This window comes from Canis lupus, chromosome 9 (assembly GCF_003254725.2).
Source record: "Canis lupus dingo isolate Sandy chromosome 9, ASM325472v2, whole genome shotgun sequence".
In the NCBI taxonomy this organism is placed as follows: domain Eukaryota; kingdom Metazoa; phylum Chordata; class Mammalia; order Carnivora; family Canidae; genus Canis; species Canis lupus.
The window spans coordinates 42177304-42196576 of record NC_064251.1 but is presented as its reverse complement, the minus strand read 5'-3'; the positions used below and the strand labels follow the sequence as shown (position 1 = coordinate 42196576).

At 38.6% G+C, this 19273-nt stretch overlaps 1 protein-coding gene across 6 annotated transcripts in view; it reads left to right on the top strand.

Moving 5' to 3' along the window:
* The window catches only part of SUZ12 (SUZ12 polycomb repressive complex 2 subunit), a 45446-nt gene extending 38834 nt beyond the window's left edge, over nt 1-6612 (top strand). For all 6 annotated transcript variants that reach the window (XM_049114804.1, XM_025476475.3, XM_025476477.3 and 3 more), the window contains 3 exons: nt 55-253; nt 1273-1352; nt 4240-6612. In XM_049114804.1, coding sequence (XP_048970761.1) covers nt 55-253; nt 1273-1352; nt 4240-4585 — 625 coding nt within the window. In that variant the 3' untranslated portion in view covers nt 4586-6612. The remainder of the gene's footprint in view (nt 1-54; nt 254-1272; nt 1353-4239) is intronic.
* Nucleotides 6613-19273: the final 12661 nt, after the last annotated feature.

The window sequence follows — 19273 nt, the reverse complement described above, 5'->3', positions numbered from 1 at the left end:
AAAAAGAACCCTATCCCTGTCACTTAATGTTACATCAGCCTTTCTTTTCATCAGACCAAAACGAACAAAAGCAAGCATGTCTGAATTTCTTGAATCTGAAGATGGAGAAGTAGAACAGCAGCGAACATACAGTAGTGGACACAATCGTCTATATTTCCATAGTGATACTTGTTTACCTCTCCGTCCACAAGAAATGGAAGTAGATAGTGAAGATGAAAAAGATCCTGAATGGCTAAGAGAAAAAACCATTACAGTGAGTATTACTATTATCACCATTGACTGTGATTTTAGAATCTTAAAATGAAGTGATTCATGTTTAAAAACAATTAAAAAACAATTAGTTTAATACAAATTAAACTCTTGACTTAGTGTAAAGGAGCCTGTTCTAAATGAAGGAATTCAGGAATCCACAATGTTTGTAGTTGTGTCATTTAAACAGCGGAAGGACATAAAGATTTTCTTCTTGTGATTTTATATCATGTTTTTTGTTTTTTTGGAAGTAGGTAACTACTTCATAACTTAGAGATTCCCTTTAAGATTACTACTTAAGGGGCACCTAGGTATCTCAGTCGGTTAAATGTCTGCCTTTGTCCTAATCTTGGGGTCCTGGGATTGGGCCTTTCATCAGGCTCCCTGCTTGGCAGGGAGCTTGCTTTTCTCTCCCCAAATCCTCTTGCTTGTGCTCTCTCTCTCTGTGTCACGTAAATAACTAAAATCTTTTATTATTATTATTATTTTTATTCATGAGAGACAGAGAGAGAGAGGCAGAGACACAGGCAGAGGGAGAAGCAGGCTCTATGCAGGGAGCCCAATGTGGGACTCAATCCCGGGTCTCCAGGATCAGGCCCAGGGCTGAAGGTGGCGCTAAACCACTGAGGCACCCGGGCTGCCCAAATAATTAAAATCTTAAAAAATAAAAAGATAATTACTGTTTAAAAGTCGTTTGAGGGCAGGCCTGGTGGCTCAGTGGTTTAGTGCCACCTTCAGCCCTGGGCCTGATCCTGGAGACCCGGGATTGAGTCCCATGTTAGGCTCCCTGCTTGGGGCCTGCTTCTCCCTCTGCCTGTCTCTCATGCATAAATAAATAAAATCTTAAAAAATAATAATAATAATAAATAAAAGTTGTTTGATTTTGCCACTTTGTTGTATAAATAAGTTGTAATATTGTTATTTACAAAAATTCTGTTTTTGACATTCTGATAATTTTCTTAGAAATACCAATTTTGTTTATTCTATACTAATAGTTTTTTGTGTGTTTTTTTTTTTTTTAAGCAAATTGAGGAGTTTTCTGATGTTAATGAAGGAGAGAAAGAAGTGATGAAACTGTGGAATCTCCATGTCATGAAACATGGGTAGGGTATTTCTAAATTTAAATACTCCATTTCCTTTATGCTCTTGTTGCCACTTCACATTCTATAAATCTATGTTTGAATCTTACTTAAAATTTCATTGGCTTAGGGCTGCCTGGGTGGCTCAGTCGGTTAAGTGTCCAACTCTTGATTTCAGTTTAAGTCATCATCTCAGGATAATGATACTGAGCCCAGTTGTGGGGCTCTGCACTCAGTGTGAAGCTTGCTTAAGATTCTCCTTCTCCCACCCCTAAAAATAATAATAAATAAAATTCCATTAGCTTAGATACAGTGTGCTGTAAATATTACCCTAATCCAGAGTATTGTAACTGCATAAAGAAAAAAAGTAAAAAAAGAAAAAGAAAAAAGGTGTCAGCTCTAACAATAGTTTCCATTTTTAATAGGAAAAATGAAATTCTTAAAAATAACCTAACCCTTTTTTTAATTACCTAATTTTGATTTCTTTTATTGCCAAAGATTAGACAAATATGTCTCTTGCTTCATGCCTGGAAATCCTGAAAATTACTTTTATCGCACTTTACCACAATTTTTGAAAATTGTATAATTCTGGAGAATAAAATATAATAAGTGCCTTCTGATTTCTTACTACTGTTGCACAGAGGTCATGGTAGAACAAGTTCTTGTGCCATTGTGGCTATCTACCTTCCAAAACATTGTTTTTCCTACAGATCTGCCTCCTTCCCTGTGTAAACTATTTGCCTGTCAATACACAGATTTTTCTTCTATACCTTATTATTAGATATTCATTTAAGGCTTTCTTTTGTAGTGCAAGCAGCCAAGGTTTTTTTCATTTATAATGAAATAAATGAATAAAATAAATGGTAAGAAGCACTTTTGTTTCTTTACTCTTAGGGAGTATGTACCAATTCTTGGTGCATAATTTCCAACCCATCTGAGGTGCATGGGCCATCGCCTTTTTTTGTATACTGCCTCAAGCTAAGAATAGTCTTCACATTTTTAGGGGATTGGCAGGGAAAAAAGGAAGACCACAGATCGTATATGGTCTGCAAAGCCTAAAATGGTTACTTATCTAGCCTTTCACAGAAAATGTTTGCCTGACCCTGGTGTAGTCGTTAAAACTCAGTTAACTGAGTATGTATGTATGTGGAAGCTCAGGTTAAGTCTGTTTTTTCTTTTGTCCTGATATGTCAGCTTTAGATGGAATTTTAGTCCTACTATTATTTATTGAGTTCCATTTTCATTCCTTAATCTAACTCTGTTAGCATAACAATTATTTTGGGTTCATGATATACTACTAGCATAAAGTGGCAGGTAGTTGGGTAAACTTTGAATTTGAAAATATCTGTAGGCAGGCCTTAAAGACTTTATTGGACCCTCAGTTTCAGTAGGTAACTGAGCAGCCATTCTGTTTGGTTTAATTTGATTTTTTCAACTTTTATTCATTGTGGGTACACTATACTTGATTTCTAGCAACACAACCACACTGTACCACATTTGTTGTGACATCTTCAATTTTTTTTTAATGTAGCTTTTTTTTCTGTTTCATTGAAAAATCATTGGCATACATCACACATCACTGTGTAAGTTTAAGGCATGCCATATGATGGTTTGATTTACATCCATTGTGTGAAATGATTACAATAGATTCAGCTAACATTTTCTTTTTTTTTTTTTTTTTAATTTATTTATTTACCCATGTGCAACACAGAGACAGACAGAGACACAGGCAGAGGGAGAAGCAGGCTCCATGCAGGTAGCCCAATGTGGGACTCGATCCCGTGTCTCCAGGATCACGCCCCAGGCTGCAGGCGGCGCCAAACCGCTGTGCCACTTGGGCTGCCCTAGCTCACATTTTCTCATACAGATAAAATAAAAAGAATAAAGAAAAGACTTATTTTCTCCTTTCATTGAGAACTCTTAGTATTTACTTTCTTTACAACTTTCCTGTATATCATACAGAACAGTGTTAGCTATTATCCTCATGTTTTCTGTCCATTATATCCCTAGTACTTATTTATCTTATAACTGGAAGTTTGTACCTTTAGAACACCTTCCTCCAATCTCCCCTTTCCCCACTTTCTGCCTCTGGTACCCACAAATTCTCTTTTTCTATGAGTTTTGTTATTGTTTTTATTTTTTTTAAGTAATCTCTACACCCAGCATAGGGCTCAAACTCATGACCCAGAGATCAAGAGTCGCACACTCCAACCAAGTCACCTGTTTTCAGATTCTGCATATAAGTGAGACTTAGTGTCCTTCTGTTAGATTTATTTGTATAATGCTTTTAAGATCCATCCATATTGTCACAAACGTGGCATCTTCGTTTCTTTAAAGGCTTTCCGTGAACTGAAAATGCAAAGAACACTGCTTCTGAAATAGGAAAATATGTCAGACTAAAGTGTGTGTGTAGAGAGTTAATGAGAGTGGTGCTGGCAGGAGAAAATGCTCTGTATTTTTAATACGGCTATATGCCATTTCATTAGGACAAACAGAAATGACATCTGTTTAAGTTCTGGTTAAATCTCTTTAGAGGTGCCTGGGTGGCTTAATCAGTTGAGTGTCTACCTTCGGCTCAGGTCATGATCCCCAACATCCTGGGATCAAATCCCACATTGGGCTCCCTGTTCAGCATAGAGTCTGCTTCTCCTTCTCCTTCTGCCTCTGCCCCTCCCCGCTGCTTGTTCTCTCCCTCAAGCTCTCTCTCTCTCTCTCTCAAATAAAATCTTTTTTTTTGTTAATATCTTTAAGTTTTTTAAATGGTAAGTCCATTCAAGTCATGGATGGAATTTCAGATTCACTAGTTTTACTAATTGTTAAATCATCACTTACTGGTCTATCATAGTACCATGTTGTATTTGACATGATGCTTTATATCACTATTGATGTTTGTGTTATTTTTATTAAATAGGTTTATTGCTGACAATCAAATGAATCATGCCTGTATGCTGTTTGTAGAAAACTATGGACAGAAAATAATTAAGAAGAATTTATGTCGAAACTTCATGCTTCATCTAGTCAGCATGCATGACTTTAATCTTATTAGCATAATGTCAATAGATAAAGCTGTTACCAAGCTCCGTGAAATGCAACAAAAATTAGAAAAAGGAGAATCTGCTTCCCCTGCAAATGAAGAAGTGACTGAAGAACAAAATGGGACAGCAAATGGATTTAGTGAAATTAACTCAAAAGAGAAAGCTTTGGAAGCAGATGGTGTCTCAGGGGTTTCAAAACAGAGCAAAAAACAAAAACTCTGAAAAGAAAAAACCCAACCCCATGTTATGGACAAACACTGAAATTGCGTTCTAGGGAATTCAGCCTCTAGGAAAAGTTTTGTTTTTGTTTGTAATCATAGGTTTCAAACAGGCACTGTTAGATGAAGTAAATGATTTCAACAAGGGTATTTGTGTCAGGGCTCGACTTCACTTCATCATGCAGCATTATATGTATGTCCATTTCATTGATGTCATTACAACACACTCTGAGCATGAAAAGCAATACTTCAAAGAAAGTATTTTTAACTTCAGCAATTGTCTTATGAAATATATTGAATTGAACTAGGAATTATTTCATATATTTAAATTATAATGTTTTTTGCATTTGTGACTGGCCATTTTTCTACTTTGTAATTGTGAACCTTTTCTTGGGGAGGGAAAATTGGAGTGTGATTCCTTTTTTAGAAATTGAAGATATTTTGAAATTATGTTGCATTATTATTTGCAATCAAACCTTGATCCTTGAGTTTGAAATCATTTATCAATTTGGAATGAGAAATTACAACATTGAATTCTTTACAAAGGTTCATTTACAATTTTAAAATAGCACTTCTTCATCTTATGCCTGTTTGAGAAAATGTCAGTTTTTCATATTGTTGACAGTGAAATGTCATGTTGGCTTACAAGGTTACTGACCATTTTGTTTTTATGTGGATACTTTTACTGCATTGCTCACCCAGTATATTGTTTTAAACTTGAACATTTGCTGTTTTGGGGTGGTTTTTGTTTGTTTGTTTTTTGGGTTTTTTTCCTTTTTCAGTATGGTAATCACATTGAAATTTCAGCTGTCCACATCTTTTCATTATAAACCAAGGGAAGAATGAGTTTGGGATTTTTAAGATGCCACTTTCGAGGAAGGAAATATTTTATAAAAATGAACCAGAAAATGTTGTAACTTTTTTTTCTTGCAAGGATGTCTTTGTAATGTATTCCATGATTAGAATATCCAATACAGATAAGCTGACTTGAATTGTTGTGAGCAATTTTGCCCTGTGATATATGTGTTTTATGCACATATTTGCAGTTGGATTTTCTCCAACAGAAAGTGGTTTCACTACTGGCACATTGACAAGCACCAATAGATTTTTATTCCAACTCCAAGCACTGTGGTTGAGTAACATCACCTCAATTTTTTATTATCCTTAAAGATAATTGCATTTTCATATTCTTTATTTATAAAGGATCAATGCTGCTGTAAATACAGGTATTTTTAATTTTTTAATTTCATTCCACCACCATCAGATGCAGTTCCCTATTTTGTTTAATGAAGGGATATATAAGCTTTCTAATGGTGTCTTCAGAAATTTATAAAATGTAAATACTGATTTGATTGGTCTTTTAAGATGTGTTTAACTGTGAGGCTATTTAACTAATAGTGTGGATGTGATTTGTCATCCAGTATTAAGTTCTTAGTCATTGATTTTTGTGTTAAGAAAAATAGGAAAGAGGGAAACTGCAGCTTTCATTACAGACTCCTTGATTGGTAAGCTCTCTAAATGATGAGTTACAGTAAACTCTGATCATGCCTCTGGATAGTGAATCTTGAGCATTTCTCTCGGGCTTTAATTTGCTAAAGCTGTGCACATATGTAAAAAAAAAAAATAGATTATTTTAGGGGAGATGTAGGTGTAGAATTATTGCTTATGTCATTTCTTAAGCAGTTATGCTCTTAATGCTTAAAAGAAGGCTAGCATTGTTTGCACAAAAAGTTGGTGATTCCCTCCCCCAAATAGTAATGAAATTACTTCTGTTGAGTAAACTTTTTATGTCATCTTATAATAAAAGCTGAAAAAATCCCTTTGTTTCTATTTATAAAAAAATGCTTTTCTATATGTACCCTTGATAAGAGATTTTGAAGAAATCATGTAAGATGATAAAGCATTTGAATGGTACAGTAGATGTAAAAAAAAAATTCAGTTTAAAAGAACGTTTGTTTTTACATTAAATGTTTATTTGAAATCAAATGATTTTGTACATAAAGTTCAATAATATAAAAGCTGTATTCTGTTTTGGTTTTGGTTTTTATTATTATGCATTGTTAATGTGTGTACTAAAATTTTAATTTGGCTAGGATAGTAAGGATCCAGAAAAAGCACACCCATTGGTCAGAGTTAATAAGAAATTAAAAAATCAATGCAAAAATCCTACTTTCAGTTCTAGTAACATCAGTTCAACTGCCATGTTATTTATGGTAATACTTAACCATTTTTATAGTTCAGAGTAATGTCAATGTTAACCTAACAGCTATCCATCTTTGGTTGTGGATTTTTTTCTTTTCTTTTTAATGAAAAAGATTTTATCTTGGCCTTCACAAAGCTCTTAGAGTGGGATATAAATGAGAATTATAAAGTAAAATGACATTGTATAATAAAGTTATATACAACATTCTGTGAGGTTAGTAGTTGCTGACGTTAACTCTGGAAGAGTTAGGGGAAACTTTACAGAGGAGCTGAAGACACTTGCTTTATTTACTAGTAATAGCATGTTGCCTGTCACATGCTTTTGTGTATTCTTTGAGCTGAGTGCCTCTGCTTCCAAAGCTCACTATATGTTTCTTGAAAGCCATCTCACTGACCTTAGTACTGCCCAATGGTTTTATTTTTATTTTTTGAAGATTTTATTTATTTAGTCATGACAGACACAGAGAGAGGCAGAGACACAGGCAGAGGGAGAAGCAGGCTCCATGCAGGGAGCCCCACGTGGGACTCGATCCTGGGTCTCCAGGATCACACCCTATGCTGAAGGCGGCATTAAACCACTGGGCCCCCGTGGCTGCCCACTGCCCATGGTTTTAGTTGGTGCTTAGGTATATGGTGACATGAACTGAGGGTTTTATTTTTATTTTTTTTAACTGAGAGCTTTTTTTTTTTTTTTTTTTTTTTTTTTTAAAGATTTTATTTATTCATGAGGATCACAGGCAGAGAGAGAAGCAGGCTCCATGCAGGGAGCCTGACCTGGGACTTGATCCCAGGACTCTAGGATCACACCCTGGGCCAAAGGCTGCGCTAAACTGCTGAGCCACCCAGGGATCCCCTAACTGAGGGCTTTAAAAGCTGTGCTAAGAGTTGTGATTTCAGGCAATAGGACACCAACCTGTGTTTTTGGCGAGCCATGGCTAAGAATTTGGGAGGGGAAAAGCTCTGCACAGGAAGAACCCATCACTAGGAGAGTGTTGTAGCCTAGGTGAAACCCCCAACTAGTAGGACACTACCTGCCATGAAGTAAATGCCTGAGCAGTCTTCGGTCAGTCGTGGTGCAGGACAAAGGAGCAACGAAGCCAGGAATAAAGTTTCAGAAAGGAAGTAGTACTCCTGCGGCATGGAAAAAGAGGAAGATGGCAGCTTCAGGGTGGTGAGAGGATAGGAAACGGGTATAAAGTGTTGAGTACATGGGAAATGAGTTGGAGAGGTTTATCATGAAGAGTGTGTGAAAAATGGACCCAAGGCACAGAGACCAGCAAGGTTAAGAATTCTGGGGAGAGGGCCACCCATATTGGGCTCCCTGCTCAGTGGGAAGTCTGCTTCTCCCTCTTCCTCTGGCCCTCCCCCTGCTCCTCTTTCAAACAAATGAATAAAAAAATTCTGAGGAGACTGCATGGGAGGATTGAGCATGATCTCAGACTAAGAAGCCAAAGTTATCAGAAAAAGGAATGAGCAAGAACACCCATGGATTCAGCTTGCTGTCAATAGAAAGAGGTTTCACTACTGGCATATTAACAAGCACTCAAAACCCTTCTGGTGGCAAAATTGGTACAATGTTTATTTTTATTTTTTTAATTATTTATGATAGACATAGAGGGGGGGTGCAGAGAGACAGGAGGAGGGAGAAGCAGGCTCCATGCCGGGAGCCCCACGCGGGACTCGATCCCAGGACTCCAGGATCGCGCCCTGGGCCAAAGGCAGGTGCCAAAACGCTGAGCCACCCAGGGATCCCCTGGTACAATGTTTAGAGAGCAATCTGGTACTTTCTATCAAAATCACAATGCATTCGGCCTTTGTCCTAACAATAACATCATTAGGTAGTTATCCTACAGAAAACCAGAACATATACCAAATGACAAATTGTCATCACTGTTGAAAACATTAGACACAAGTCATCGGTCGGGAATTGGATACATTTTTCATACAATCCATTTAAGTGGAATACTATGCAGCAATAAAGGATCAAGAAAGCTTTTGTTGTTTTGGTGAAACAATGTGGAGCAAATGCCAAGATAAAAGGTACACAATGGTTTCTAGTATGCTCCAAATTTAATTGAAAAATTAATATGTGCCTATATTTGCTTAAGTTACAGAGTATGTCTAAAGGATACAGAGCGCAGCTGGGTGGCTCAGCAGTTTAGCGCTGCCTTCGGCCCAGGGCCTGATCCTGGAGACCTGGGATTGAGTCCCATGTGGGGCTCCCTGCGTGGAGCCTGCTTCGCCCTCTGCCTGTGTCTCAACCTCTGTGTGTGTGTGTGTCTCTCATGAATAAATGAATGAATGAATAAAATAATACACAAAAACAGCTGATTTTAGGGAGAATATCTGGAGAAAACAGACGAGAGGTAGGCTTTTCACTTTGCCATTTTTGAGATCTCAATTTACTAACTATAAGAATTTTAAATTCTTAAAGTTTTTATATTTAAAAATTTAATATAAAAAATTAAAACAGGGCAGCCCCGGTGGTGCAACAGTTTAGCGCCGCCTGCAGCCCGGGGAGTGATCCTGGAGACCTGGGATCGAGTCCCACGTCAGGCTCCCTGCATGGAGCCTGTTTCTCCCTCTGCCTGTGTCTCTGCCTCTCAGTCTCTCAGTCTCTCTCTCTTTCTCTCTCTCTGAATAAATAAAAATTTTTTTAAAATAAATAAAAAATTAATCCAGAAAATAGAAAAGAGTTCAAGAAAGATGATGTCCTCACTGTGAAAAAGGCAAAAGGGATAAGTGCCTGGCACAGAGCTTGCAGCACAGTAAATTTCTATTAAGTAAAGCAGGAAGTTCATTGTCAAAAATAGTTTCTAAAAATTCAATTTATATAGTTAAGTAACATAACATTATGCCACTCCTAGAAAAGTGAAACACATGAGGTTCTATTGATTACACCAAGTACCATATTAAAGCAGAGATCTTACCATTAATGGCTTCTGGGTTGTTGTAAGAATAAAAAAAATATTCTTGCTGACCTGATTTCGTTTATCTTTCCAACCTTATCTCATGTACACAGTAACCCCCTCCAACCAGGTGGAGTACCAGGTCACAGCGGAATTCAAGTACAACATTCACTCTGGTGTCCTCAGTATGGAGCCTGTGGTCCAACTCCTGGACAGTCTTCTGTTCCTACGTCCTAGCTCCTAAGAGGGTAAGGTCGAGTTTTAGGAATAAACATCCACTCAAGTACATTCTGAGACAAATAGGAAATTGTTACTTAAGTGTCACATGGGATCGCGCTATAAAGCTGATTCTAGAGAGCGGGGTTGATACTTCTCAGACTACTGCATTTTACCATCTTTTCCCATTTTGGACTGCCATCCTACCCACAGGCAGGTGCCCCATCTATTTGTTTTTTTGTTTGTTTGGTTTTATTTTTAAGATTTTATTTATTCATGAGAGACACACACAGAGAGAGAGGCAGAGGCACAGGCAGAGGGAGAAGCAGGCTCCATGCAGGGATCCCGACGTGGGACTCGATCCCAGGACTCCAGGATCATGCCCTGGGCCAAAGGCAGATGCTCAACCACCGAGCCATCCCAGGATCCCGCCCCATCTATTTGTGTCCAAGATACTCCGTCCTTTCTCAGGAGCCAATGAGCTTCTATCTGCCCTTCCAGCATGCTGCCCCCTGCAGCCATTCTCCGTCTATTAAATGTATACCAACACTTTGTCCCAAGCACTGGGAATGAGGTGTTGAATAAAAAAGTCTCAGAACATGTTTCAAGAATTCTCCCAGGGCCTCATGGGGTCAAAACCAGGATCACTTTACTCCTTCCTTCTGTCTCTGAATGAACAGATATTTGCTTATAACTGCAGAGAATGGGTGAAGTTATAAAGGTGTCAGAAGGGATCCCTGGGTGGCGCAGCGGTTTAGCGCCTGCCTTTGGCCCAGGGCACGATCCTGGAGACCCGGGATCAAATCCCATCCCGGTGCATGGAGCCTGCTTCTCCTTCTGCCTATGTCTCTGCCTCTCTCTCTCTCTCTCTCTCTCTCTGACTATCATAAATAAATAAAAATTAAAAAAAAAAAGGTGTCAGAAGAAAACCTTTTTATATTTTAACACTTAAATTTATGAATCCCCTAGGTACACTCCCCAAACTACAGCAGGGATCCAATCAATCTTAGTGCAATCTTTCTGCGCTAATCCAACTAAAATTTTCTTTTAGGTGGATTCTGTCTATAATCCTTATTTCTCTTATTTGTGGGATTGGTTCTTCCGTGAGGCTTTGTAAGAGGACCACAGTTACCTAATTAGGTAATTAGGTAACCCTAATTAGGGTTATGGAGACTTATTTTTCATAAGGACTTCCTGAGGTCTTACTATCTTACTATGGCTTTTGCTTTAGCTAGGCATAAAGATGAATAAGCCAGACACTGTTCCTGTCCTCATGAATCTTAAATTCTAGAGAGGGAAACATTCAATCATTTTTCAATAAGCCTTGTTCCAAAGTATCTAATCTCCAGTTTGTGTCCTGGGGGACATGGGATGGTATGGATACTACCCTCTGAGTGGTGGAAGAAGAACTGAGACTTGACAGGCTTAGATGTGAATGCCAACTTTGGTGCTTTTGCAGATTCAAAATGCAGAAAGTTAAATACACGGAGTTGTTTTCCTCAACTGTAAAATGAGATTAAAATGCCTCCTTCATAAAGATACCTAGCGCAGTAAACTGCTCTTGGTTAACATCCCCATTTCCTTTCCTACAACCATACAGTGTTGCCAACTTCAAGTCTCCGTTCTCACCTCCAGAGAGAATCACATGCTGCATTGTATAAGCTTGCTTCTTCAGCTATTTTAAGAACACAGAAGAGAGAGTCTCCGGATATTATATAGACAGAGTCTAATTCTACAAAACAAGTTTTCTAACATTGCCTTATGTAAGATTAATGAATAGAAACGGCATAGAAAGGTCAATTTTGTTTTAATCAGTATTCAATTCCATGAGATTAAAAGCTTTTATGAGAGGTTTGTTTTATTTTACTGTATACAGTTTTTGTCTTTTAAAAAAGACTGGTCTTCGTTGAAAAGAGTTTATCAGGGGACCGCCTGGGTGGCTCTGTTGGTTGAGCGTCCAACTCTTGATTTTGGCTTAGGTCGTGACCATCAGAGATTGAGCCCCATGCTGGGCTCCATGCTGAGCGCAGAGTTGGTTTGTCTCTCTCCCTCTGCCCCCCTCGCACCCCACTCGCACACACGCGTACGTACACTCTTTCAAATAAAAATCTTTAAAAAAATTTTTTTTAATTTTTAAAAAGTATTTTTCAGATGGCCATATATCAGGCAATGTAGGTAGGGTGTTGAGTCGACCTAAGAGTTGTATACTTCACAGACCAGTAATACACATTTTTCACATTTCTGACTTTTTTGTTCTGTCTGGTAAGAGGATTTGCAAACAAAACAGTCAAACCTGATTGACATCTACTGGCATTCTCATTTTATGAAAGTACCAAAAAAAGCAAGAAAGTTTATTATTTCAGAATAAAGGACAGTCTCTTCAGTAGAACACATTTAGATTTGCAGAAAAATCATGGTGGGGGCTGACTCTGAGTTACTGTGGAGCAGTTACTCCCAAATCTGCTTTGGTAAAAAAAAAAAAAAAAAAATCATTTTGTTTCTTAAAACACACACACACACACCCCCAAAAAAGAGTGAGCTCCACCGATCCCAATTACATTAAAATTTTTGCTATTTTTAAAAGTTCTCAAAATAAAATAAAATAGGGGATCCCTGGGTGGCGCAGCAGTTTGGTGCCTGCCTTTGGCCCAGGGCACGATCCTGAGGACCCGGGATCGAGTCCCATATCAGGCTCCCGGTGCATGGAGCCTGCTTCTCTCTCTGCCTGTCTCTGCCTCTCTCTCTCTCTCTCTCTCTGTGTGTGACTATCATAAATAAATAAAAATTTTTTAAAAAATTAAAAAATAATAAAATTTAAAAAATAAAATAAAATAAAATAAAATAATAAAATAAAATCTCTCCAGGCATTGGTAATGTGCAGCCAGGGCTGCGAACAACTGCCATGGAAGATACTGGACCTCAAGGAGCTTCTAACCTGGCGAGTTGAAAGCCGGGATCACAAACTGAGATACCCACAAGGTCAGCAGGGAAGTGGGTTACGCAGCTGAGTGTTACACCAGCTCGGGAAGACCGGGAATGGATGTTTTCCAGGGACAAAAAAATGTACAACATGCAAATGAAGAGGCCGTGGAATCGCGTCAGCCTCGGCCGCGCCGCAGCAGGACACGACAGGGCACTGGCTTCCAATCCTGAGGGACAGGGATCTCCCGCCCAGGGTTCTTAGCCAGTCACCACCAATCAAGGGGACAAAACAGTTAGAAGTTTCCAGGTCTCCACTTCTCAAAACTTTCACCCCTTGGGGACTGATTCCCAGGCAACGGAGGAAGCTGCACTGAAACGCTGGAATAAGCCAACAAAGCAGCCCTGGACTAGTTGGGACCGAGAGGTGCAGCCGGGGGAGCCGGCGGGGCGACTGCAGTCCGGGCGCCGCCTGAGGTGTACCGTGTGGCTGCTGCAGCCTGAGGAGGAGACGCGTAAGTGACGGTGTTTCTGTCAGTCACAGTTGTCACAATAGCTAGCTGTTACCAATAACTGCTTGTGTTTCACTTCTTTTTGAAAAAAAGTTTTTATTTATTTGAGAAAGAGCCCAAGCAGGGGGAGCAGGAGAGGGAGAAGCAGGTTCCCCGCTGAGCAGGCCCAGGGCCCCGAGATCATGACCTGAGCCCAAGGCAGACGCTTAACCCACTGAGCCACCCCGGCGCCCGTGTTTTATTTCTTGATCTTGGACTAATCCTTCACATATAACAGAGGCCCTCGGATGCTTACTTTTTAACCTCTCTACAGAGAAACCCCTCACAAGGACTGTATTTACTGTTTGTCTCTACTTACTGTTCTATTTTTGTATTTTTGATATTAAAATCTGTGATATAGCTTCAAAATTTATGCTTCTCTGAGAAAATAGAGTACAACATGCTTTCTCTTTTCCTCCTGCTATGCATAACTAAAAACCCTGGAAAGGGGCACATGGGTAGCTCAGTCAGTTGAGCATCCAACTCTTGGGTTTTGGCCCAGGTCATGATCTCAGGGTCCTGGGATCAAGCCCCACACTGGTGCTGTTTAAGTCACAAAGATTGTGGAAGTTTGTGTTGGAAGCCCTAGTAAACTGTAACAACTACAGAAAAGATTGTGTCCTTGGCCTGTCCCATTCTGGCAAGGGCCAAGTGGAGAGCCTAGACTTCTACACTCATGATGCTGTAATGAGACACCCCAACACCTCTGCCAGATAGTGTCAGCAAAGACCAAAGAGGCAAAAACTTTCACCCACTGGGCACCAATGAAACCAACCACTTCCATGGTGAGAGAGGAGCCTAGACCTCCACCCCCACCAGCAGTAATAAGGTTATCTCTCACTTTCTCTGATATGAAGGCCAGAAGAAACCTAGTGGAGAGTCCAGACTTTTACCTGCTGCCTAGAGTAATGGGGCCACCCCACTGCATCGTCAGTGGAGATCACACAAGGAATTGAACTCTCAGGCTCATGCAACCAGTAACAAGACATCTCCTCTTGGCTGTCAATGGAGGCCAAGGGGAAGCTACCCTTCCAACTCCACATGGTAATAATGAGGCAGTGCCCTTCCTCCTCAATCTTTTCATGTCGGACAAGTGTCAGAAAGCCAGCTGAAAGATAATGTTTTGTTTTGCTTTTTTAAGATTTTATTTATTTATTCATGAGTGACACAGAGAGAGAGGCAAAGACACAGGCAGAGGGAGAAGCAGGCTCCATGCAGGGAGCCCGACGTGGGACTCGACCCCGGGTCTCCAGGATCATGCCCTGGGCTGCAGGCAGTGCCAAACCGCTGTGCCAACAGGGCTGCCCCAAAACAGAAGGTTTAAATACGATCCAAAGTCTTATAACATTACACAGAATGTCCAAGCTTCAATAGAAAATCAATCACTTGCCATACCAAGAACCAGAAAAATCTCAAACCTAATAAAGACAGACAATAGATGCCTATACCAGGCTGACAAAGATATTTGAATTATCTGACAAAGATTTAAAAGCACTGCATTAGAGTTCTCCAGAAAAACAGGACAAATAAGTGAATATAGAAGTGGAGAAGTCCCAAGATCTGCTGTCTGTAAGCTGGGAACCCAGGAAAGCAGCTGATGTAGTTCAAAGGCCTGAGAGCCAATGGTATAGATTCCAGTCCAGATATGAAGGCCCTAGAACCAGGAGCACTAAGGGCAGAGATCCAAGTCCTGGCCTAATAGGCAGAGATCAAGGTCAACTTTCCTTCACCTTTTTGCTCTATTTAAGCCATAGCAGACTGGATGAGGCCCAACACATTGGGGAGAGCCACCTGCCTTACTAAGTCCATCAATTCAAATGCTAATCCTTTCCAGAAACACCCTCACAGAACACTCAGAATGATGTTTTAATTAGCTATCTAAACATCCCTTGGCCCAGTGGAACAGATGCATAAGACTAACCATCCCCAAAGTCATGATTACAATGTTTCAACAAGCAATTTATGCACAAGCTTGAAACAGATGAAAAAAGAACCGCCTCAGCAAAGAATATAAAAAGTCTAGCCCAGAAATAGAACATGCAAAGACAATCCAAATGAACATCTTAGAAGTGAAAAATACAATAACCAAAACAACAAAACAAAACAAAACAAAAAACCAATAACCAAAACAAATAACAAAATTTAACAAAAAATCGGTAGATGGGCCCAACAGTAGAATGAATGTGACAGAAGACAGACTCAATGGACTGGAAGTAGAACAGGAAGTAGAACAACAGGAATCACCTAATACAAACGAGAGAAAACCAACTTCAAACAAACAAACAAAACTTCAGGAATCAGTGGGAATATATAAGAGATGTAAAATTTGTGTCACTGGAATCCTAGAAGGAAAGAAAAAGAAGGACAGGGCTGAAAAAAGTACTTGAAATAATGGCTGAACACTTTCTAAATTTGGCAAGTTACATAAACCTAACAATTCAAGAAGTGGAAGAATCCAAACAGGATAACCTCAAAGAAACCCGTACAAAGATACATCATAATTAAACTTCTAAAAACTGAAGGCAAAAATATATATATTGAAAGCAATTACAGAAAAATGACACTTTATCTACAAGGAAAAACAAAATGACAGTGGATTTTCATCAGAGGACATGGGAGGTAGCATAGTATTTCTCAAGTATTGAGATAAAAGAATTGTTGGGGCACCTGGGTCGCTAAGTGTCTGACCCTTTTTTTTTTTTTAAGATTTTATTTATTTATTCATGAGACACACACACACACACACACACACACACACACACTACAGAGGCAGAGACACAGGCAGAGGGAGAAGCAGGTTCCATGCAGGGAGCCTGACTTAGGACTCGGGGGGTCTCCAGGATCACACCCTGGGCTGAAGGCGGCACTAAACCGCTAAGGTCCCCCCAACCCCCCCACCCCCGCCTGCCCTGACTTGATTATCAGCTCAGGTCTGGATCTCATGGTCATGAGTTCAAGGCCCACCCCCTACCCTTCACCCAAATAATTGTCAACCTTTGATCTCTACTCAGTGAAATATCCTCCAGGAATTAAGGAAAAATCAAGATATTCTCATATAAAGGAAATCTGAGGATTTTTCACCAGCTGACTTATAAAAGAATGGCTACAGGAAGTTCTTGAAAAAGAAAGGAAATGGAACAGAATGAAACTTGGAATATCATGAAGGAAGAAAGAACGCAGTGAGCAGAAATACATATATATACAATAGTCATTTCTTCTCTTGAGTTTTCTGAAATATGTTTTATGGTTAATGCAACATTGTCTGATATGGTTCTAAATGTATATAGAGAAAATATTCAAGAAAGAAAATTGTGCTGTAAACGGGGAAGGATAAAGAGTGTAAGGATCATTTCACCTGATCTGATAAAATGATGACACCAATCAACTGTTTTATAATCCCTGCTATCCAAAAGTGGACCATTCCTATGAAATTTTTCACAAGCTGAAAGGGTGTAAAGTTAACAATATCCCCTGCTTTCTGAAAGTTCACATTAGACCATTTCACTTTACAAAAGACCTACATTAGTACCTGTTTTCACAAATGCAAAGAAATCCAAAGAGGACTTCTGCATTTATGAAAAAAGCCATTAGTATACTAATGTAGATGTATGTATACCTACATATATATCTGTATAAATACACACACACAACATATATATGTAATATATAAAATACATATATATCCATTCATGAATATACATATGTGTATATATGGTATAATACCATATATTATTACCATAAGTAATAGGTAATACCTATTGTAATAGGTAATACCTATTACATATGTATATATGTATATTTTATATATTATAATACATGTGTATATATATGTGATATATATAATATATATATAATATGATTAAAAATACCTAGTATTTTTAATACCTACAACAATTACTAAAGAACCTACAAAAAGACACTCAAAACACTTCAGACAAATCAAAATGGAATTCCAAAATATGCTGAATCAACCCACAAGAATGCAGAAGAAAGAAAACCAGAGAACAGAAAACAAAAAAGAAAAATGGCAAACTTAAGCCCTAATATATCAAGAATAAAATTAAATGTAAATGGTCTAAGTAGACCAAACAAAACTCAGAGACTGACAGAGTAAATTAAAAACAAAAACAAAAAAATGACTCAGCTATTGGCTATCTATAAGAAACTAACTCCAAATATATTAATATAGAGAAGTTGAAAGCACAGTATGAAAAATATATATCATGCAAACCTTAATCAGAGGAAAAGAAAGGCTAGATTAATATCAAATAAAGTGGACTTTAGAGGAAAGAAAATTAACAGAGACAGAGAGGGATATTATGATAAAATGGTCAATCCACCAAAAAGATATAGCAATCCTAAGTGTATATTCATAAGACAAAAGAGCTACAAAAACTGATAGAACTAAAAGGAGAAAGACAAATCCACAATTACAATTGGTGACTTAAAAAAAAAAAATTGGTGACTTTAACACTCCCCTTTCAAGAACTGATAGAGCAACTAGATGGAAAATCAGCAAAGATATAGAACTCTACAAAATCAAAATATTTTACCCATTAACAGAATATGCAAGTCTTTTTAAGTGCCCACAGAACACATAACAAAACTGACCATCTTTTGGGACATAAATCAATAAATGTAAAAGAATGGAAATCATATAGACTGTTCTCCAAACACAATATAATCAAATGAGAAGTCAGTAACAGAAAGATAAGAGGAAAATTTCCCAACACTCAGAAACTAAATAGCACATTTCTAGGAAATCCATGGGTCAAACAAGAAATCTTGAGCGGGAAAACAGAGTTTAGTAATTCTGCAGGATACAAAATAAACATACACAGACACATTATATATTAGGAATGAGCATGTGGAAACCAAAATTAAAAATACAAGATCATTTACAGTCACTAAAACAAAACAAAACACTTATGTGTGAATGTAACAAAACGTGTAGAATTTGTATGCTGGAAACTACGAAATGCAGATAAATCAAAGACCTAAATTGATGGAGAGACATACTATGTTCATGGATTGAAAAGACTCAACATAATAAGGATGTTGACTCTTCCCAAATTGATAGACCGGTTTAATGCAATTCCTATCGAAATCCCAGCAAGATTTTTTAGAGATAGAAACATCATTCTGGGGCACCTGGGTGGCTCAGTGGTTGAGCGTCTGCCTTTGGCTCAGGTTGTGGTCCTGGGGTCCTAGGAGATAATGAATAAAAGATCAGTCTACTGGATTTTAAAACCTTATGTGTCTCCAGTAATTATACTGTGTGGTACTGACAGAGGGGCAGACCCATAGATCAAAGTTAAAAACAGAGAACTTAGAAAAAGACTCACATAAATATGTCCAATTAATTTTTGACAAATGTGGGACAACAATGGAGGAAAGACAGCCTTCAAGGTGTCTGGGTGGCTCGGTGGGTTAAGCATCTGCTTTCAGCTCAGGTCATGATCCCATGGTCCTGGGATCAAGCCTCGTATCAGGCTCCTGCATAGCATGGAGTCTGCTTCGCCCTCCCCCTGCTTGTGTTCTCTGTGTGTGTGTGTAAAATAAATAAATGAAATCTTAAAAAAAATGAACTATTAAAACTTAACAGTAAAAAACCAATTTAATTAGAAAAATGGGTAAAAGACATTTCCACTGGGATGCCTGGGTGGCTCAGTAGTTGAATGTCTGCCTTCAGCTCAGAGCAGGATCCCAGAGTCCTGGGATCAAATCCCACATCAGGCTCCTCGCAGGGGAGCCTGCACCTCCCTCTGCCTATGTCTCTGCCTCTTTCTCTGTGTATCTCATGAATAAATAAAATCTTTAAAAAAAAAAAAAGATATTTCCACCAAAGAGAATTTACAGATGGCAAATAAGCATGTGAAGAGATACTCAACATCA